The sequence below is a fragment of the Xyrauchen texanus genome, chromosome 7 (genome assembly GCF_025860055.1).
Source record: "Xyrauchen texanus isolate HMW12.3.18 chromosome 7, RBS_HiC_50CHRs, whole genome shotgun sequence".
Taxonomy (NCBI): Eukaryota; Metazoa; Chordata; class Actinopteri; order Cypriniformes; family Catostomidae; genus Xyrauchen; species Xyrauchen texanus.
In genome coordinates, this window is record NC_068282.1 from 48,764,335 (window position 1) to 48,787,176 (window position 22,842).

The window sequence follows — 22,842 nt, forward strand, 5'->3', positions numbered from 1 at the left end:
CAGAATAATAAGGACTATTGAATGAAACGGGTCAGAAATGTTTCAGTGTTTGTTTGCATGGAGATCAGATATATAATGTGGCAAATCTCCCGCTTTCATATGCATTAATATTCTTTTCATTCAGTTCATAATGAATAATGTTAGGAAAGAAGGAGGAGTCAAAAACACATTTGACCTTAACTCAGATTTACTGTATTTCTTACTAAACAAAAGACCCTGACAAACATACAGCCTAAACGTCATATAGCATTAGAGATAATGAACAAATCCTAGTCAGTAAAATATGTGCTTATTTCATAAAATATTGATTATCAATCTTTGTTATAATAATAATAATAATCATCTTAATTCTTGTTGCTACAAACCTTTGCATTTAGATATTATTCTTTGACGACTCCCCAAAAAATCTATACTAAAACACATCTGAAGGAAGAGAGGGTAGAGAGAGAGTTTTTTGAGTCGTGTCAGGCCGATGTCGGCAGGGACGGGTGGCACTGATGCCCGAGCAAATCCAGTTTCTTTTTGTCCCAGATGAGAAGAGGGTTCCTGGGTTTCATCCTGACCATTCGCTGTAATATTGTGCTGCGGGTCAGTCACTTAACAATGTATAAATCAGTTCATCTAGAATTCAAGCAGCATGAACAGAGAGGCAGAGGTGTCTCTTAAATGCTCCAAACATCATTTGTCCTTCCAGCAGTCGGAGTCTTAAAATAAAGATACATGTTCCTTTGTTGAAGCACACACACTCTCCGTCATATACAACAGGTCTGTGTGTGCCGCTGTCTTAAGGGAAGCCCACAGACATTTAAGCAACAGGAGGAAATGACCAGGAACGTAACGATAAAGAGTTGTTTTCATGTCATACCAGCTCTTGAACAGTTGAATGATGAAATGTCAAAACACTGAGACTTATGGAACGCCAACATTAAAAGTGAAAAGGACAGACAATTATAAGACATTTAAACAACTAATATAATCATTTCTCAATGAATAGGTTTTCATCAATATTAATTAAATGAAATATGAAATGCATAGAGTGATTGAAAGTCAAAAGTTTGGACACACATACTCATTCTGAACCCTATAACACTGTATCAGATCTGATGTACAGCGTTTGACGGCTCGTGTTTCACTCTCTGGTTTGTAAGTTTCACATGTTTATGGCACCATCTGGTGGTTAATTGTGGAAAAAGTGGTTTCAATGTTTAAATCGATCTATTTAAAATGAAAAGTGTCTCTTATGTTGGGATAAATTACAGCTTATTTTAATAAAGTAAAAGTGACAGTAATGATTATATTGTTACTGATATTTTATAATGAGTATTTGATGAATAAAAGCAACTTGTGCTTGGTTAAAATTTTGCATATTATTTTATTGAAAAAACCCTTTGAAATTAATATATCAAATATGATACAACAGTGTTTCGATGCATATCTCTCAATCATCGTTACGTTACAGTCATGCACACCACCAAACAAATCTCAGAGCTTTGGAAAGATACATGTTATAAGAAATATTTAAAGTGTTAACTAATATTTCTGTTTATTTTCATATATTCCACCGGCTCTGTCATTATAAAGATCTCATTATTTTACATTACAAGCTGTTATAATATCATCTCACCATAATGACATTTAAAGCCTAAAGTATCAAATATAATACATTAAAAAAAATAACAATTGTGCAAGCATTTCAGTTTTTATGATTTTTTTTTGTTTGTCTTATGGTAATAAAAACAAAGTATTTTTTAAAATTTTCTGAATTCTTTCATATGTCAGGATTTACAGGGTTAAATGTTACTATTTTCCAAATTTTAGAATAAAATTATGAATAATTAGAATATGAGAAATTAGAATAATTATGAAATAACCCTTTATTTTGTGATATATATACACATATACATTATATTTATCAACATTTTCATGTTTTTCTCCTTGAATGTGTTTTTACAATCCACTGGTTATAAAAATGATGATTTTTGAGCATATTTAGCTTTGAAGCGAATTTTACGTGACTAACAATCTGTAACATTCAATGTGCAACATTTTCCCACCAAAAATAGTAGTTGTGGTAAAGTGATACCATTTTAATAATAATAAAAAGCTATTGTTTAATTACTTAAAAATTCTGCTATGCTGGTTCTCTGAGGGTTAAATAATATAATTATATATATATATAAAATTAATATTTACTTTTATTTAATATCATTCAAATGATGCTAACAATTGAATTTTGTCAAGGAATTCATTTGTAGAAAAATATTAATTTGACTTACAATCTAATTTCAGCCGCTTAAGCAAAAAAAAATAATTAAGTGCGTCCAAACTTTTGACTGATTTTGTACATTTTTGCAGACTTTGGTGTTGCTGCACTATTGAATTTAATACATTTAAATCGTTTTGAGTACCTTAATGAATCGGACAAGAAAAATGCAGTTTTTATGGGCATTTGTGCCACTTTACCACGTCACTCGACCAAATTCACCATCACCCGTAACTGAAACCCTATTCGGTCAACACTGATAATCTGCGGATTGCGGCCAATAATTCACTGACCGCTGTATAACATGTGAACATGTGAACAACACTCATGATTATAATACAGGAACTTCAAAATGACAATATTTGAATTTTATGATTGTTAATCTTAAATGGGGAAAAACAGCATGTCCCGGTCAGATTTCCCCCAAAATCAAAAGAAAAATAAATAAAAGTGTATTATTCAAGATTTTACAAATATTCCCCAAATCTTCATTACTGTAATACATCTGGACATTTCACTTCAATTTGAGTTTTTTTATTAAATAAGTATAAATTAAAGGGTAGAACAACAAATACTACCTTGATTTATAAATACAACTGCAATTGTTCTGCATCCCCATAAAACGCATTAAAAAATATACTTAATTATTTTCATTTATTTACACATTTTAATTTCATAAAAATATTCATCAAAAGTAATCTTTAGTTAAATAAAATGGCTAAATATTTTAAGTTTAATTAATAAAATGTAGTTACACATTACACAATTCATTTAGATGGAATTCAGTTATGAAATTGAAAATGTGTAAATCTTAAAAATAGACTAAAATAATGTTTTGAATGCTGTTGTGATAGTTTGGGGGGAATGTGCAGAAATGTGTGCAAATAATGCTACAATGCCAAAAATCTTTACGCAAAATGCATTCAAATATAGTTTCTTTCTTTTGGTTTTTGTGTAGAAAATATGACTCGGACATGTTCTCGAGTTTCCCAAAATGTATTTTCCTACTGTGTGAAACAAAACTCTCGTCTAAAGTCCAATAAACTGAATCTACTGATTTAACAATTCAAATTGACGCTCCTTTTTCCAGGTCCATTATCCTGCCGACAGATGGTGGAACTGGTCTGAGCTCGCAGACATGTGAACCACTCCTGAATGATTATGAGAGGACTGTGAATGCATGAAGCATCTGTTAATGGTCCAATCACCCCATAATGGACAGAACAACAGGGAACGGCTGAGAACTGAAATGTCCAATTCACACCATCAGTGATCAGACCAACACAAAACACACATTAGCAGCCAATCACTGCAGCGGGTGAAGGGGGCAGATTATGTGCCGTCTTCATGGCTCATGTAATTCGGTCACTTCAATGTGGTTTCACTGGTTTAAAATATCTGCTGATGACAAATCATAAATGTGTATATGATGACAGGGCAAAATCAGTGGACATGTGCAGTAAATGTATAATGACAGATGGGTTGAGACTTATATGCAAAGTCAGCTACATGCTACAAAATGGTTAAAAGGCAACAGAATTGATCCTATTATAAAATGTAAAAATTATAATATATTATAATATGTAGATGAAGATGATGTCTTCCTTTTAGCTCAAAATACCCTTCAAGCACAGCAAGATTTGTAGTTGTTTTTCCATGTTTAGAATAAACCCCATGTGCCTTTTATATTTGACAAAACATCCATAATAAACTCGCACAAGATTTGAGGGCATAAAATGTGTTTTTGAAATGAATGTTGGGACTGTGCTTGTGACTTCAGCTGTGAAAATGCACAGAAAGATAAGTGGGTATCGGGTCTATTTTTGCCTCAAAAATATTTTCTAAATAATTAAACCTTGTGCGTCAACTTAAAGTTACTCAGGAGGTCCCTAGAGGACAAAAATATCCACAATATTATTTTCCACTTTCAATGACATTTTAACCAACATCAGTCCTGATAACTACCAAATATTCCTTCATTTTCAGGATTTTAACCCTTTAAATGCTCGTTTGTTTATATAATGCCACTGTTGTTTTTATGGGGGAAAAATAAAATCATTATTTTCTATATACTAAATGCTCAGGGGAATTTTATTTTGTGGGTCATCACAGTCCGAGATATGTCAAAAATTAGCAACAACATTCATTTTGATGCATTATTATTTTTGTGCAGTGTCGGATAAAAAAAAAACCTCACACTCAGGATCTTGGGGAACAAAAATGCCCATATCAAAACACTGCCATAAAATATTATATATTACTATTATTTTCCACATTCAATTAGTACATTTTTTTTAACCAACAACAGTCCTGATCATAACTACCAAATATTCATTTATTTTCAGGATTTTAACCCTTTAAATGCCAGTTACACACACACACACACACACACACACACACACACACGTTGGTCTACCTATCATTATGAGGACTTTCCATAGACATAATGACTTTTATACTGTATAAACTATAGATTCCATCCTCTAAACCTAACCCTACCCCTAAACCTAACCCTCACAGAAAACTTTCTGCATTTTTACATTTTTCAAAAAACATAATTTAGTATGATTTATAAGCTGTTTTCCTCATGGGGACCGACAAAATGTCCCCACAAGGTCAAAAATTTCGGGTTTTACCATCCTTATGGGGACATTTGGTACCCACAAAGTGATAAATACACGCTCACACACACACACACACACACACACACACACACACACACACACACACACACACACACACACACACACCAGGTGTCCTGCAGTGTTCTATAATACAGCAAACAGAAAAAATAGGGGAAAAGCTTGTATTTGCTCCACAGGCTAAACATGAGTGAAATGGCGCCATCTGGTGGAAAATATAAAAAATTAAAATGTTGAAGTCAGGGCTCTAGAATGAAATCATAATATAATAGAATTCATGATTTGATGCTTTAATGTCACTGGGATCAAATATTGCAGTTTTAATGGGTTTCAATGGGGATATTTCTGTCCTGAAGGTCCCGAGTGTGACTATTCTGTGTGCACAGTGTGTTATAGATGTATTATAGGAACTGAGGTTGAAATATCACAATTCCCCCCAAAATACACACCGTTGGCTAAATGTATGCCGTTAGCATCAACACAGCTAAAATAAACAAAAAAACTAAACATTTATAGACTAAAATGTCCCAAAGGTTGCACAAGGATTAAAGCTGGATTAATCAAATGGACAATTTAAACGAATATTTTACCTACAAAATGAGCAAAACGTTGGCAAGAGGTGCGTGTTAAGATTGGTGCGGTTTTGTTAAGAAGCAACTGATTACAGAAAATCTATAAATTATGAAAATGGATAGAAGAATATTCTTCTTATTACTAAAGTTATTGTAGTATCCAAATTGACCACAAAAGTTCGCTCGACGTTTTAGAGATTATTATATTATTATTGATTTTCTTCTATTATTTTGATATTGATACAAAGGTACTAACGTTACCCACAGGGATGATTAATAGGCACTTCATTGAATAAAATATTATATTAGGGTCTTTATTCCTTAAAGCAGGAATATGTGGAATATTCTGGAATATTAGGGTGAAAGACATGACTGAAGAGCTTTTGAGGACTGGAAGAGTTCGGTGAGAAATCAGGACCTGAGCTGGAGACATGACTGAAGTACGACTATTTCATTCAACATACGACAACGCTTGACTTGTAACAGGTGACAGGAAATGGAAGAGCACACGCTATCTGACCTCTTACACAACAGAATGTGTATTTATCAAACAACAGCTCATAGTGTTGCTTTCTTTTCCAGTTAATCTCTGTCAATACACTGAAAATGAGGGATTTTATAGCATCACTGGCTGAAAAAAAAAAGAGATCAAACTGAGCAGAAATCAAACATTAAATGGCCAAAAATCTGTATTTGTGTCTCATTTTCCCGTAAAAACATAATTCTTTAAAACCGGATAAATTTACTTGACAAAATGTAAAACGGTGTGAGATAAAAACAATATATGTAGAAGTTTAGAATGAAGGGATTTCTGTTGTTTGAAATGAATATTGCGGGTTCAACACAAGTTAAGATCAATCAACAGCATTTGTGGCATAATATTAATTACCACAAACATTTCTATGTGTCATCTTTCATTAATAAAAACACAAATAAAAGGGAAAAATCAGGATTAAAGTAAACGTTTCCAAAGTATTGCCACAAGACCTAAACATTATATGTGTTAACATGATTAAGTGTGAAAAACAAAAGAACCGGTTCATAAGAGTCATTTGTTCGGTAATCGGACTACATTGGTGACGCTGTATGTTTCATACTGTAGATTCAAAAGAATCGGTTCATAAGAGTCATTTGTTCGGGAATCGGACTACATTGGTCACGCTGTATGTTTCGTGCTGTAGATCCAAAAGAACCGGTTCATAAGAGTCATTTGTTCGGGAATCAGACTACACTAGTTGCTCTGTATGTTTCATACTGTAGATTCAAAAGAACTGGTTCATAAGAGTCATTTGTTCGGGAATCAGACTACATTGGTCACGCTGTATGTTTCGCGATTCAAAAGAACCGGTTCGTAAGTGTCATTTGTTCGGGAATCGGACTACATTGGTCACGCTGTATAATTCGTGCTATAGATTCAAAAGAACCGGTTCATAAGAGTCATTTGTTCGGGAATCAGATTACACTAGTTGCTCTGTATGTTTCATACTGTAGATTCAAACGAATCGGTTCATAAGAGTCATTTGTTCGGGAATCGGTCTACACTGGTCACGCTGTATGTTTCCTGCTGTAGATCCAAAAGAACCAGTTCATAAGAGTCATTTGTTCGGGAATCAGATTACACTAGTTGCTCTGTATGATTCATACTGTAGATTCAAAAGAATCGGTTCATAAGAGTCATTTGTTCGGGAATCGGACTACACTGGTCACGCTGTATGTTTCGTGCTGTAGATCCAAAAGAACCGGTTCATAAGAGTCCTTTGTTCGGGAATCGGACTACACTGGTCACGCTGTATGTTTCGTGCTGTAGATCCAAAAGAACCGGTTCATAAGAGTCATTTGTTCGGGAATCAGATTACACTAGTTGCTCTGTATGTTTCATACTGTAGATTCAAAAGAATCGGTTCATAAGAGTCATTTGTTCGGGAATCGGACTACACTGGTCACGCTGTATGTTTCGTGCTGTAGATCCAAAAGAACCGGTTCATAAGAGTCCTTTGTTCGGGAATCGGACTACACTGGTCACGCTGTATGTTTCGTGATGTAGATCCAAAAGAACCGGTTCATAAGAGTCATTTGTTCGGGAATCAGATTACACTAGTTGCTCTGTATGTTTCATACTGTAGACTCAAAAGAAGCGGTTCATAGGAGTCATATGTTCAGGAAAGTTTTTACAAAAAAGGCCCCCCCCCCCCAATTTAAACGCATTTTAAATTTCATAACAAACTGCCATCAAATTGAATTGCGTACTCTTTAATACAATTAAATTAATACAACTTTGTTACAATATTTAGCTTTTTTTATGTTAAAGATTCCTCAATTCACTTTGAAGAAAATTTGTCGTGAAATTGAAGTTTGTAAATTTATTTTATTTTTATTTTTTTTGTGTACTACATAAATAAAATTATATAATAGAAAAGCACAGGATCTTTTTAAAAGAACAAAATTAGTAAAATAAAATTTCTTAGATGTTTCTGAAATGTAGTGAGTAGTTTACACAGATAAGATTAGCCCGTGATGTTAGCGCACACACAAAACAATCATGTTTACACACATTGTTTATGGCTCTGCTTTTGAAATGGTGTATTTGAACATTTATGGATTTATCTTCATTTATTCGTGAATATTTCCTTTTTTAATCAAAGCAGGAACGAGTTTAAAGGAGTCATAAATGCTGTTAATTGAGAGTAAACTTGGAAAGTTATTTTAAGTATAAATCGAACACAATGAAGTGAAGTTTGTGCATAAAACAACAAAAAGACATTTGCCAAAAGAGCTCAAAATATTTTGTGAAATTGGACTTTATCTCTGTCAAGCAAGTGCATCTTGTTTTAAGGATGTGTAGATATTTACACGACAAAAATACCGATCAATAAATGTTTCGCAGTGTTTAATAGGAAGACTTTCGTTGATTGATGATGGACAGATGAGCGTTTCTATTCGTTTAGATGTTAGAGGAGTTCTTATCCAAAATATTAGCATTAAATATAATTTAGGACACAATATCATTATCAAGAGCAGTCCTCAATGTTAATTATAATAATATTAATTCATGACTGCAGCTAAAAGAGTCTTTGTGAGGTTTTCCTTGGCAGTCTATTAAAAAGTGGCGTTCCCGCTGAGTCCCGTTTGCACTGGATTTTGAATCACCCTCTCTCTTAACGCTTTATTAAATGTTGCCGCCAAAAGACAAAAGCAGCGTGTCATATTGGAGCAGGTGTAGTGTGTAATGACCGAGCCCTTGAGCATCTTTCTGCTTCCTTTACGATCTCTCTTCCTCAGAGTCGCGTCTGAGCTTCGGGTACGTAGATCTCGATGTTGTCTGTGCTCTCCGTTGTGGAGTTTTGTTTGACGGATTGAGCTCTCTTGGCAGCCATGAGTCTCTTGCGAGCTTCCTGTCTCTGTTTGTCGACCGTGTCGTTGCTCTTCTCGCGACTCAGAGCCGGTTTACTCTTGGCAGGTTTCTTGGGTACGGGTGGAGCCGGTTTCTGGTTCTCCTGAACACCGTTGAAAAGAGACACATTATTAGTGAATGTGATTCTAAGGGAGGATATTTTCATTTGTTGTTTGTACAGTGACAAGTAAAAGTATGTGAACCCTTTGGAATCAGCTGGTTTTCTGCATTAATTGGTCATAAGATGTGATCTCATCTTCATCAGTCACAAGTACAGACAAACACAATGTGCTTCAGATAACAACACACAAACAATTATAATCTTTCATGTCTTTATTGAACACATCCCATTAAACATTCATAGTGCTGTGGAAAAAGTAAGTGAACCCTTGTATTTAATAACTGATCCAAGTGTTTCCGGTAGCTGTGGATTAGACCTGCACAACATTCAGAAGAAATTTTGGACCATTCTTCCTTACAGAACTGCTCCAGCGGGATGTCTGGTGTGAACGGCTCTCTTCAGGTCATTCCACAGCATCTCTATTGGGTTAAGGTCTGAGCTCTGACTGGGAGAATTCAAAAGGTGGATTTTCTGTAGTGGATTAACTTCGATGTTTAGGGTCATTGTCCTGCTGCATCACCTACTGTAACTTCTACTGAGCTCCAGCTGGTGCACAGACACCCCGACATTATCCTGTAGGATATCTTGATAAACTTGGGAATTAAATTTTACCTGATGATGGCAAGTGGTCCAGGCCCAAAGCAGCAAAGCAGCCCCAAATCATGAAGCTCCCTCCACCGTACTTCACCACTGGGATGTTTTTATGTTGGTATGCGGTGTCTATTTACACCATACATAGTGCTGCAAGTTATTTCCAAACAATTCAACCATAGTTTCATCAGTCCACAAAACATTTCCCAGTAGCGTTGTGGAGTGTCAAGGTGATCTTCAGCAATCTTCAGGAGCACAGCAAGGTTTTTATTGGAAAGCAGCGTCTTCCTTCATGATGTCCTGCCATGGACACCATACCTGTTTAATGTTATCTGTATAGTAGACTCATGAACAGAGATGTTAACCAGTTCCAATGATTCCTTCAAGTCTTTATCTGTCACGCTTGGGTTCTTGTTTACCTCATTGAGCATGCTGTGGTGTGCCCTTTGAGTCATCTTGGCTGGACGGCCACTTCTAGTGAGAGCACCTATAGTACTAAATCATCTCCATTTATAGACAGTTTGTCTAACTGTGGACAGATGAACATCTAAACTCTTCCAGATAACTTTGTAACCCTTTCCAGCTTCATGCAAAGCAACAATTCTTGATCGTAGGTCTTCTGAGATCTCTTGGTTGTGAGGAATGGTCCACGTCAGCAGATGCTTCTTGTGAATAGCAAACTCAAAATGTTTGAGTGCTTTTTATAAGTCAAAGTAGCTCTAACACACACCTCCAATCGTGTTTCTTTAATTGGATGCCAGGTTTGCCAATGCCTGACTCTAATTAGCCTTTAATGACATCATTAGCCTAAGGGTTCACATACTTTTTTAAAACTTCACTGTGAATTTTTAAAGGATGCATTCAATATGTAAAGAACAATACAATAATTTGTGTGTTATTAGTTTATGTTAGTTTACTATTGCAACTTAGATGAAGATTAAACCAGATTTAAGACACATTTATACATAAATGCAGGTAATTCCAAAGGGTTCACATACTTTATCTTGCCACTGTATTCTGCATATATGCATGTGTGAGAGCGCCTATATATTGACACTTTCTGTTCAAGTATGAAAGTGCATTCCATCACACTAATGCATCTTCAGTCCTGACTGATATTTATTGCTATAATGCTTGAAATGCTTTTTAAGTATTCAAAAAACGTTTCTCATTAAAAGTACAAACTCTACATCAGTGCATATGTGCATGATGTGTTTGCACCTTCTTCTCAGGTGAGTCTCCATCTAGTTTCCAGTCATTAGATTTAAGATGATAAAGTTCGTCAAACTTGAGGCTGATATCTTCTATTGTGAGCTGCAGAAGATCCCAAAACCCCGCCAGATCTTGAGCTGTGGGTCTCGGGTTTGCGTTCACATTCTATACAGACAGCAGGAGAGAGAGAATATTATTAAAAACCATTACATCTACCCCAAATAGCAACACTTCTAAAATGTCAGTTCATTTGTCCAGAAGAGGGCGATACATCTCCAGGATTCAATAGTTACATTCATTCGGATTAACTGCAGGAGAGATATGTGGTGTTCATGGCAGTTCTGCAATTATCAGCTCTTTGTAATCACTGTTTACCAATTCTAAGAAGCCGTCAATGAAACACGGTTTCGCTGGCTGAAAGATGTCATATTTAATCTGACGCTAATGAAAACTGTTATTTTTACTTGTTTGTCACACAAGTGGCGTTCCCATCATGCTAATTTCATGCAGACACAACATCCATCTCTAGTGCGTGTTCTGTTATGCTGGAAGTGTTTGTGTTTGGTAACAAATCTGAAAGTGAGATCTCCCCGTTTAGAGCTAGATAAACATGTCTGTGTGTGGGTGTCTGTCTGTGAGTGTGTATCAGTGTCTGTGTGTCTGTCTGTCAGTGTCTGTCTGCGTGTGAGTCAGCGTGTGTGTCTGTCCGTGTCTGTCTGCGTGTGTGTCTGTCTGTGTGTGTCTGTCTGCGTGTGTCTGTCTGTCTGTGTGTGTATCAGTGTCTGTGTGCATCTGTCTGCGTGTGTCAATGTCTGTGTGTGTATCAGTGTCTGTATCAGTGTATGTGTGTATCTGTGTCTGTATCACTGTCTGTGTGTATCAGTGTCTGTGTGCGTCTGTCCGTGTCTGTCTGTCTGTCTGTGTGTCTGTCTGTCTGTGTGTGTATCAGTGTCTGTGTGTCTGTCTGTCTGTCTGTCTGTGTGTGTCAATGTCTGTGTGTGTATCAGTGTCTGTGTGTGTCTGTCTGTCTGTCTGTGTCAATGTCTGTGTGTGTATCAGTGTCTGTGTGCGTCTGTCCGTCAGTGTCTGTGTGTGTATCAGTGTCTGTGTGTCAATGTCTGTGTGTGTGTGTCAGTGTCTGTGTGTGTCTGTCTGTCTGTGTCAATGTCTGTGTGTATCAGTGGCTGTGTGCGTCTGTCCATCTCTGTGTGTCAGTGTCGGTGTGTGTCAATGTCTGTGTGTCTGTCTGTGTGTGTATCAGTGTCTGTGTATCAATGTCTGTGTGTCAATGTCTGTGTGTGTGTCAGTGTCTGTGTGTGTCTGTCTGTCTGTCTGTCTGTGTCAATGTCTATGTGTGTATCAGTGTCTGTGTGCGTCTGTCCGTCTGTGTGTGTCAGTGTCGGTGTGTGTCAATGTCTGTGTGTCTGTCTGTGTGTGTATCAGTGTCTGTGTGTCAATGTCTGTGTATGTGTCAGTGTCTGTGTGCGTGTCAGTGTGCGTCTGTTCGTGTCTGTCTGTCTGCGTCTGTGCGTCAGTGCGTCTGTCCGAGCCTCTGTGCGTGTCCGTGCGTGTGTCCATGTCTGTGTGCCTGTGCATGTCTGTCTGTGCGTGTCTGAGTGAGAGAACTCATTACTAACCAGGTTTTGTTCACACAGTCCTCTGAATTGCTGAAATTTCTGGGACATCAAGAGTTGAGCACTGCCCACTGCACTACGCACCTTGCCCAACACTACAGACAGAGAGATAAACACAGTGATTATGTGAAATGGTAGAAAGCTTGGAACATTCAGAACACTTCAAATGAACTTAATGAGGTTTTTTTCATTCACCACAAGAAATCAAAAAAAGGATAATTCATGAATTTACTATTGAAATACACACACAAGTGTGTATGTTCACATCCGAACACATTGTAATGAATTTCACTTCTAGAGTTCAACTTTTTATGTTACGTTGGGTAGCTCTGCCCACAATTAAATCTCAAGGGTCTAAAATTGGTGGATTAGTGTAATAAATCACATTAAATGGCATCAGAAGTGTATGTGGTTTAATATATGATCTGCTTCCAATTAAGACATATACAGATAATTGAAAAAATTGCTAATATTAGCAGAAAACCTGCATTTAGCATTTAATTTGTTAGTTCCCTTCAGAACAGTATGAAATAGCTTTATTAGTATTATTATTGTTAGAAAATAAATAATAATAATTATTATTATTATCATCATCTATATATAAAGTTTAACTTTGGGTTAGGGACAGGTTTGGATTTGTAATGCAAAAAAAGATAAATTGTATATTATATATTCATTAGTATTATTATTATTATTGTTTATTAATAATTGCAATTATTATTATTATTATTATTATTATTACAACTGCTTGTGCGTCAATTATAAGTTCAGGTTTCGGTTTGTAATTAATGAAAAAAATAATAATAATCTGATTATTATTATAAATATTTTTATAATATAATATACCATTAATACAACAGTCCCACCAGGATTTCGTGGCACTTTTTCCAGATTTTTGCAACCCAAAATTTTTCTGCAGATTTTCCAAAATTTCGCAATGCAATTTGCAGTATTTCTTTATTTTTTTGCTGTGAAAACTCAGAAATCATTATTATACACCCCTGTAATCATGTTAATTACATTGTAAATACAATTACATGTTAATAACTTTCTATGCAGTCAGCCAGAAAAAAAAACAACAACAACAACTGAATTACACAGAAAAATAGGATACATTTAGGTGAAATCTGTGGGTTTTGGAAGACCCTTCATTTTTTGTATTAACATTTCTCTCTAAGTTTAAAATAGACGTGCAATAAATCTGTAAAGTAAAAACACAAATGAGGATTCAATAATTAGACCTGTTGCAATTATTACATCTATTGAAATCTGGTATACAAACAAATTAGAGTTTATATAATTGAGCATTTATGTACAAATTTAAATTCCACAAATGTTTCTAAATGTATAATAAATATATGTTGCATATACTGTATGTATATATGTGACCTTTATTTTAGTAAAAACAAAAAACATTTTTATGGGGATTTTAAACGAACGTTAGGGATTCTCTTTGTGTCTCATTCGCAGCAGTCAGTGTGAAGATTAAACGCTAGCCGTGATGTATGTGGCACGTGTGCGGTTTGCGGTCCCACGAAAGTTTAGACAAATATTTTGAGTGAACGCACAGCGTAGAGGACACGAGACGCTTACACTGTTACTATAGCAGCTGTGCACTTGGATATGTTGCGACTGCGTCAAGCTTTTCAAACATGTATGTTGGCGCTGTCAAACATGAAGAAAAGCGATGGGATTCCCTAAGATTGTTTGCGGAACATTTGAGGAAATTATATATAAAAATAAATAAAATCACATGCCGATTGGTTGAATTTGCAAGAACGCAAAATCCTGGAGGGACTGATATAATATAGGCAAAATTTATTTAGTAAATAATAATATATAAAATTTGAACATACACATAACAAAAGTGCTTTTGTGTAGGACTGCACTGATTTTAAATAAATATGCTTTGGACGGGCGTCTTTGACCATTGTGCAGTCTCTCGCTACTTTTTAGTAAACAAAATAAGAATTGAGAACTTTATTTAACGCAGGTTTCACAAAGATTCAACATTGTGAATTAGTTCAGGTTGGAAAGAGACTTCATGTACCGTTACATTGTTACATATGATTCCAGATTGTTCTGCACCCTCAAAGTTTACACACAGGAAGCGTTAAAACGGTCCTTGTAAAACGGCCTTCGCAATGCGGACACACTCATCTCTCTTACCCTCCTCTGACAGCTGATGTTCTTTGGTCTCTTTCTCCATCTGGTTACACCAGCCCTCCATCCTGCCAGTCTCCGCCTGCAGCAGCTTCAGGAACCAATGACCATCCCGTCGGCACGCCGACACACCCATCGTTCCTGAGAACGGCTGGGCGGAGCCTCCGTTCCCAATCCCGTTCCCGCTCTCCAGCCAGGGGTCCGGCGGCGGCAAAGAGGAGGGGTCGAGGGCAGGGTCTAAACTCTCAGAGAACGACGAGGAGCTGCTCTGCGTGGTCGAGCGATTGGTCAGGAGCTGTCGGGAGGGGCCGCTGGTTGTCACGGCAACATCGTCATCATGGTTACCATTGTCGAGGGGAGGCGAGTCCACTGATTGGCAGCAACTGTTGACCATGACTTTCTTCTCGGTGTGTTTGGATGGGAATGTCGTCACAGACGTGAGAGAGAAATCTTGCGTGTTCGAGTCAGTCTCTGGACGAGAGGCCATAATACTGGAGTGGCTGAAACTAACACAAACACCCACACAAATCATGAAAGGAAGGGAATAGTTCACTTTGTGGTGCTTTTTGAAGCTAGAAAACTCCAGTTCCCCTTTTTATTTTTATTTTTTTAATTGAGTGGAAAACTGCAAAACTGTCCACAAATGAAAGAACATCATACAGGTTTGGAATGACATTAATGTGAGTAAATGATGACGGAAATGCTCTATTTTGGTAAGCTACTCCTTTAAATGAGGTTGCTTAAACATCCTTATCATATAAATGACACTCCAGACATTGTAAACAATACACAGTAACCCATTAAATTCGATTTAACGCTGCACTGCACAGCATAAACCAGGTTATATTTTAGCTGAAGCATAAAAATGAATGCCTGGCAACTCTGTAGGCCAATAACGGTGGCATGAATTGCATGCAGGTTTGTGCCTGACATCACAAAAGGTTTAACAAGAAGGGCCGCTGTCATAGATTATAAATGTTACAACACATTTGTCAAGTTTTCTTTCTCCCCAATTCAGAATGCCGAATTTCCAATGCGGTCTAAGTCCTCGTGGTGGCGTCGTGACTCGGGTGGCGGAGGACGAATTTCAGTTGCCTCCGCATCTGAGACCGTCAATCCGCGCATCTTATCACGTGACTTGTTGAGCGTGTTACCATGGAGACGTAGCCCGTGTGGAGGATTCACGCTATTCTCCGCGGCATCCGCGCACAACTCACCACACGCCCACCGAGAGCGAGAACCCCATTATAGCGACCACGAGGAGGTTACCCCATGAGACTCTACCCTCCCTAGCAATCAGGCCAATTTGGTTGCTAAGGAGACCTGGCTGGAGTCACTCGGCACACCCTGGATTCAAACTCGCGACTCCAGGAGTGGTATCACTGCGTATGTTTTAAGAAGTATTAATAAAAGATTATTCCAAACTAGAGGCCGACCAGTTGTTTTTTTATTGTTGAAATAAAAACAATCACTGACACCTTGCGGAGATTTGCTGTATCTAAACTTTTCATAATTTACAGTATTCTCACACATTTCTATCCTCACTTCAAAGCATATTTTGGCATATTTGAGATGAGATAATCAAGTGTCCAAAACTGAAGCGAGGGCATGCAAGGAAGAATGCGAGTATACGGAAACGTTCCCCGTCAGCACATACATGGTGTCTCCAACTTCATATCTTGTGAATAATAATAAACCTTATTCCTCATTAAACCTTATTAGATGACATATTTAATCTGGTGAATCTATAGGCGATAGACAAAGCCAAGTCTACGCCATTTCAAAATAAGAGTTTGTCTTTTTTTTATTTTCTTGTTATTATTTGAATTTTGTTTGCACCACAAACTGCCTCTGGGATTTTAATGAATCGATTTTTGAAAACTATCGTCCGTACCCTCCACCTAAGTTATTGGTCTCTGAAAAATCCCCTATCGGTCGACCTCTAGCTGACGGGGAACGACTCTATACAGTCATTTATTTTGCATGCCCTCGCTTTAATTTAGAGCACTTGATTATCAAATCAAAATCCCCGCGAGGTGTCAGTGATTGATTTTATCTATCTAGAAGCCCCTTTTATACTGTAGAATGGAATAATGAAAGAAAGAAATAAAAAATATATCGAAACTATCGGCCAGATTAATTGGTAAAACCGATATATCGGTCAACTTCTATTCCAAACCACTCATGCTAACATCTTTTTTTCTCGAGGTTTGTTTTGTACGGTCTCCAGATGGTTACAACACTTAAGTTGCGTTCACACTGCCAGATATTTGTCGCTGCATGATGCCAGTGGCGGGCGGTTAGGTCGCTCGTGATGTGTATGGAGAGTCTAAACAGCAAGGTTTCTTTATAATTAATATTATTATTAAAATATTAGGATCACGTGAGCTCTACTATCTTCTCTCGCTCTTCATTTGCATAACGTAAAAAAAATTAAAAAATCTAACATTTGTTGCGTCGCTGGACACGGCCACATCCAGTTGCCAACGGTCACCGTCGCTCGTGTTGTCAGTCGCCAGCTCTCATTGAAAATGACTGAGATGAGGTCGTTTGTCGCTGTGTGTTGCTGGCAGCGTGAACGCATCTTTAGACATTTTTTTTTAATTGGGCTTGATTCGACAAGTCTAAGTGGTCGTAAATGGTATTTGGTATTCACGGTCAAAATTGACCGACCATTAAAAATGAATGGGAAAGACCAATTTTGTTTTAGATCTGTCAAATACAATCAATAAATCAGAAATCCAGAATAACCAGAAAGAAATTACAGGGTGAGACTCGAAAACATCCTCAGAGCAAAACACACACCACTCTCTCTCTCACACACACACACACACTCTCTAACACACACACACTCTAACACACACACACACACTCTCACTCTCACACACACACACACACTCTCACTCTCACACACACTCTCTAACACACACCATCACTCTCACACTCACACACGCCCCCCACACACACACACTCTCACACACACACTCACTCTCACACACACACTCACTCACTCTCACACACACACTCACTCACTCTCACACACACACTCACTCACTCTCACACACACACTCACTCACTCTCACACACACACACTCACTCTCACACACTCACACACTCACACACTCACTCACTCACTCACACACTCACTCACTCTCACACACTCACTCACTCACTCACACACTCACTCACTCACTCTCACACACTCACTCACTCACTCTCACACACTCACTCACTCACTCTCACACACTCACTCACTCACTCTCACACACACACTCACTCACTCTCACACACACACTCACTCTCACACACACACTCACTCTCACACACACACTCACTCTCTAACACACACACCATCACTCTCACACACACACACTCACACTCTCACACACACACACTCTCACACACACACACACTCACTCTCACACACACAACATCACTCACTCACTCACTCACTCACTCACTCAAAACATGTTCATCATAGGTGTATTCAAGCCGTTCTTTTTTTCTGAATTCCATTTTTAATGTGTTTTTTTTTATTGTTGGGTAAATTAATTGAAAAAATAAATAAATCTGTATCTGTGTTTTCTGTCGCTACAACAGTTCTCTATAATTGTTTTTTAAAAAGCAATTAGTAAGTATGAGTTTTATTATGCAGGAAGTGAGAATCAGAGAGCGAGTGAAACTCACGTCCAGCCGTCCTCCACTTGAACTCCAATTGACTGGAATCTGGGCAAGGGGGGCGTCTCCACTTTAGTCTGGAGTTCCTGAATACAATCCACCTAAAATCATAGAGAAAATACAATGTTCATCATCTAACTCACTTTTACACAGTCAACATTAACTGAGAGAATTCCTTCCGGATGGTGGATAATAATGATTTGGCTCATAGAAAACATGTTGTAAATGGTCACAAAAATAAATAAGTATGTGACACTGATTCAATTGAATGATCTCACTTGTATTCCAATGGAGGACAGTTTTCGTCGTGGAACCGGTTCTCTCTGGGGCTCGTCCGCAGTGAGGGCTTCCCCCTTCACCTGCTCGTTATGGGATTCCCGGTGCGGATTGGGAGAGATCACCACGGCCGCGGGGATCTGCGGTTCACGCGGCGCCGCTACAGGGTGCTGGGGTCGCGACCCTTTGGATGAACCGTTGGCCCGCGTGCTGTCGAGACTGTCTGAGTTGCTGCTGTGTCCTGATTGGCTGTTGACCTCGCTCTTGCGGTCGTGGTGGTCCGGGTAGCAGTCCTGGGCCGACTCGGTGCTGCTCTGCACCGTAACGGAGATGAATGGTTTGGATGTGGTTCGGGGGGGCACAGGGGGCGGAGCCACCTTCTTGCAGGTCGTCCTACACGTGGAGACTGCAGAGAGAAACAGAGTCGGCAAACATAGATAACTCAACGATCATGTACACATTAAAATGCCTCTTTAACTTCATCTCACAATACTGTATTGACATTTTTAGTTGTAATATATTTGAGAGACTAAGCACCAAGTGCAAGTGTGTGAAAATACTAAATAAATATCAATATTTTGATCTTTCTTTAAAATAAAATCACACTAGGTTTGATATTTTGTTGTAGATTGCAAAAACAATCAGATGTTCATTGTGCCAACACTTCACGTATAAACTGTACATATAAAATATGAATAATAATAATATGAAATGTGCAATAACTGTAAACCTCACGTGTAAACCATGGGCTTGATTCGACAAGTCTAAGTGGTCGTAAAAAAAAAGCGACATCTTTGGTATTCACGGTCAAAATTGACCGACCATTAAAAATGAATGATCTGTCAAATTCTCTCTCTCTCTCTCTCTCTCTCTCTCTCTCTCTCTCTCTCTCTCTCTCTCTCTCTCTCTCTCTCTCTCTCTCTCTCTCTCTCTCTCTCTCTCTCTCTCTCTCTCTCTCTCTCTCTCTCTCTCTCTCTCTCTCTCTCTCTCCTACATATTGTTTTGCTTTCTTTTCAAAGAAGGAACTACATTTTGACAGGAAAATAAGTATATTAGAGTCAAATGTAAGCACCTACAGAATCTGCGATTAATCACGATTAACTGCGAAAAATTATGCGATTAATAAAAATGGCCATTCAGGTTGTCTGGGTTCCAATGCGGTCTGTCCATAGCAGCTGTATGTGGGATTGCTTTAGATGATGTCGTGAGTTCGTCTCTTTGGTCTTGAGTGTGACGCTGACGTGTCACGTGATCAGATTTGTGTCTGCCGTTGCCGTCTGACAAAATGAACAAGAATGGAAAAGAGACAGAGCGCGTCTGAGGGAGAAACATGTGCAAACAACTTGCATCCGTCTTCTGGGAGTCACACATTCAGTCACAAGCTTCTGCAGAAGGACGTCTATCTTAAAGGAATAGTCCAACCAGAAATTACAATTCATCGTACATCATTTACTCACCCTCATGTTGTTCCAAACTAATTTTTTCATGTGGCTATTTTCCATACAACTGTCAAGCTCCAAACAGGACAAGAATTCACTATAAAAGGATCATAAAAGTAGTCTTGTGTACTATAGTCTTCTGAAGTCACGTGTTAGCTTTGTGTGAGGAACACAGCACAATTTCAGTAGTTATTCACTGAAAATATTCCCCTCCAACAAAGCTCTGAAATCTCTTGTTTAAATTCAGATAAAAAAATATGCCAAATGCTTCGAGTGCATCGTTGTATTAACAATGTACGCAGAAGTCATACAGGTTTGGAACAACATGAGGGTGAGTAAATGATTACAGAATTATCATTTTTGAGTGTACTGTCCCTTTAATTTTAAAGAGTAATACAACTGTGAAGAATGAAGTTAAATTAAATCTGTATGTATGACACTAGGTTGTCTGTAAACGTAACATGGACTAAGACTGAAGTCGACCACGAAGAGAGACACATTTGAAGTATTTTGTTATTTAAAATATTAATTTTCTTGTCCATCTTCCCCTGTGCAATAAAGTTTTTAAAGCCAAGTTAAATATGAATAAATGACGTTTGAAGGTGTCAATCACACTTATTATTGTCATAATCATGTGCAACTTTATATAAAAAAAGACTACTCACATAAACACATTCAACGCTGCAGCTCAACCATATCCTTAAAGCCCTTGTGTGGAAATGTGTGTGTGTGTGTGTGTGTGTGTGTGTGTTTTATCCTGGTTTATGGTAGCACAGTGCTGTGACGTTAACACCCTCCGTGACCGTTTTTCCAATAACAAAGTTGTTTTTCCTGCCCTATAGGAGTGAGTGTTTACTTGCATGTAAATAATTCTACGGATGCAAATGTTTTCTTTTAGGGGTACAGTTATGTTTGGGTTAGTCTGTAGCTGTAGTACTCTTTATAATAACACAAATAATTCTATGACATGTACCCGACTCATGTCGAGCTAGATAAGTGTGTGTGTCTCAGCATGAGTTCTCACAGCCACACCAGCACTCGGGTGGAGTTGGCAGAGGAAAATGACGGCACACATGATGAAGCCACAGGAATCCTGTATGCATGTGTGTGTTGTAAATGGCCGTCGGGACAGTCCATGTTTCATGCTTATACAGTGAGGCAGAATCAATTTCCTGAAAACTGGAGAGGTTACACTTCCAAACTATACCATTATCAATATATCAATTAATCGGACAATATTTAAGATTATCGACATTGGCCGATACCGGTGTCCAATTGGCCAATTAAAGGAATGTAATGTGACTGTTGCATATGGCAGGCCATTACGCTTCAAACTTCAGTTTGTCACAGTACCGCCATTCAGCTGAACATATCCCAAAAGGCAAAATGATGAAATCCCATATAAAAAACAATTTATTTTAGACTCTTTTGGACGGAAGCAAACGATGTTGCATCATTTGAATATCAATTCTTATTGGCCATTTTACTGATGAGGTGTACGCCATCAGCTTCCTTTGGCATTCATACCCATTTAAACTTGCCTGAGCTATTGCACATGAAATTTGTAAAAAAAAAATGTATGCATCCGAGTGAGACGAGGAGGAGGGCGTGGCCAGGCCATGAGGATGCACGCCCGGCCCTGAATTGTTCTAATCAGCCGGGAGGGAGATAAAGACGAGCCGGAGGGACTAGTTCGAGGGAGAGAGAGACACACATGGTTGCTGTGTGTGTGTGTGTGTCTTTGTGTTTAAGTTATAGGCACACCCCTATAGAGTTCAACATATCATTAATGATTCAACACTTGAATTCAACAGCAAGATTAGATGCAGCTGGTGGACCGCGCATGCACGCACACAGAATAAGTTTGTGGCCATGACGCTATCCTATAATTTCGCTCGCATTGCGCGTTAAGCGCCCTGGTCACGAGCTGTCATGCGTTTCATGTCCGGAGCATGGTGTCTGGATCCCGACTTCCCTGTCTGGTTCAGTTTCGGTCTGTGTCAGATCCGGACACTCATGCACAGATTCGGACATTCACGAGCTGACTTCGGACTTCAAGCTGACGTTGTGCTGAGGTTCGGTCACTTCGGTCTGAGATTTCGGGTTTATGTGTCCGAACTCTCACACAGGTGTCCAGTCTTGTTTTTAATCGCCTGTTGCGTGCATCATGTGGTGTTTGCCTCGTGTTGTGCACTTCGGTTTCATTTACGTAGTGTGAGAAAACGTGGCATCGCTTTGTTTGGCGTTGCTATGCATTTTATTGTCTTGTTTGTCGGTTGGCATGAGCGTATTTTGCCTTATCTTGGCAATGTGTGCTCATGCCATTTGGGTGTTTTGTTGTCTTGTGTTTCTGTATTGCCACGGGTCTGTCTTGCGTCATACCCCGCCCCCTTATTTGCTCATTAGTTCATTTGTTACACCTGCACCTGTATTACCCAGTTTAATTTCGTTCCCTATTTTAGTCTCCTTGTGTGCTGTCCAGTGCCAGTTCGACATATGTGCTTGTGTATTCGGTCGGTCTGTTGGTTTGTTCCAGTCGGTCTTGTGTGTTGTCCTGCCTTTGATTCTCCCATCCCTCTTCATTCTGGTCGGTCTTGGTTCCCCATTACCCTCTGCCCCAGCCTGGATTACATTTTCCCCTACGGGATCATTTGTGTTTGTTTTTTCCCCCCTTGTGAGAGTTTTATGTTTTACTTTATTGTATTAAATAAACCTTTATTTTCACTCTGCATTTGTATCCTGAGCCTCTCTGATCCTAACATTTAACCTTTAGTTTTCCTCTAAAATGGAAAAAGGAAAGACGTTTCAGAGGTGGAGCAAGTTATTACATTTCTGATGAAAGATGATGAAGACATTTTTT

At 38.3% G+C, this 22,842-nt stretch overlaps 1 protein-coding gene across 3 annotated transcripts in view; it reads right to left on the reverse strand.

Annotated features, from left to right (window-relative positions):
* Positions 1–180: 180 nt before the first annotated feature.
* dlgap4b (discs, large (Drosophila) homolog-associated protein 4b) overlaps positions 181–22,842 on the reverse strand; it is a 175,731-nt gene continuing 153,069 nt past the window's right edge. For 2 of the 3 annotated variants that reach the window (XM_052129831.1, XM_052129834.1), the window contains 6 exons: positions 18,546–18,949; positions 18,277–18,368; positions 14,596–15,095; positions 12,430–12,521; positions 10,802–10,957; positions 181–8,971 (listed from right to left, as the gene is read on the reverse strand). In XM_052129831.1, the coding sequence (XP_051985791.1) occupies positions 8,753–8,971; positions 10,802–10,957; positions 12,430–12,521; positions 14,596–15,095; positions 18,277–18,368; positions 18,546–18,949 (1,463 nt within the window). In that variant the 3' untranslated portion in view covers positions 181–8,752. Of the gene's footprint in view, positions 8,972–10,801; positions 10,958–12,429; positions 12,522–14,595; positions 15,096–18,276; positions 18,369–18,545; positions 18,950–20,647; positions 20,681–22,842 lie in introns of those variants that run through there. The other variant, XM_052129835.1, reaches the window with a different exon arrangement.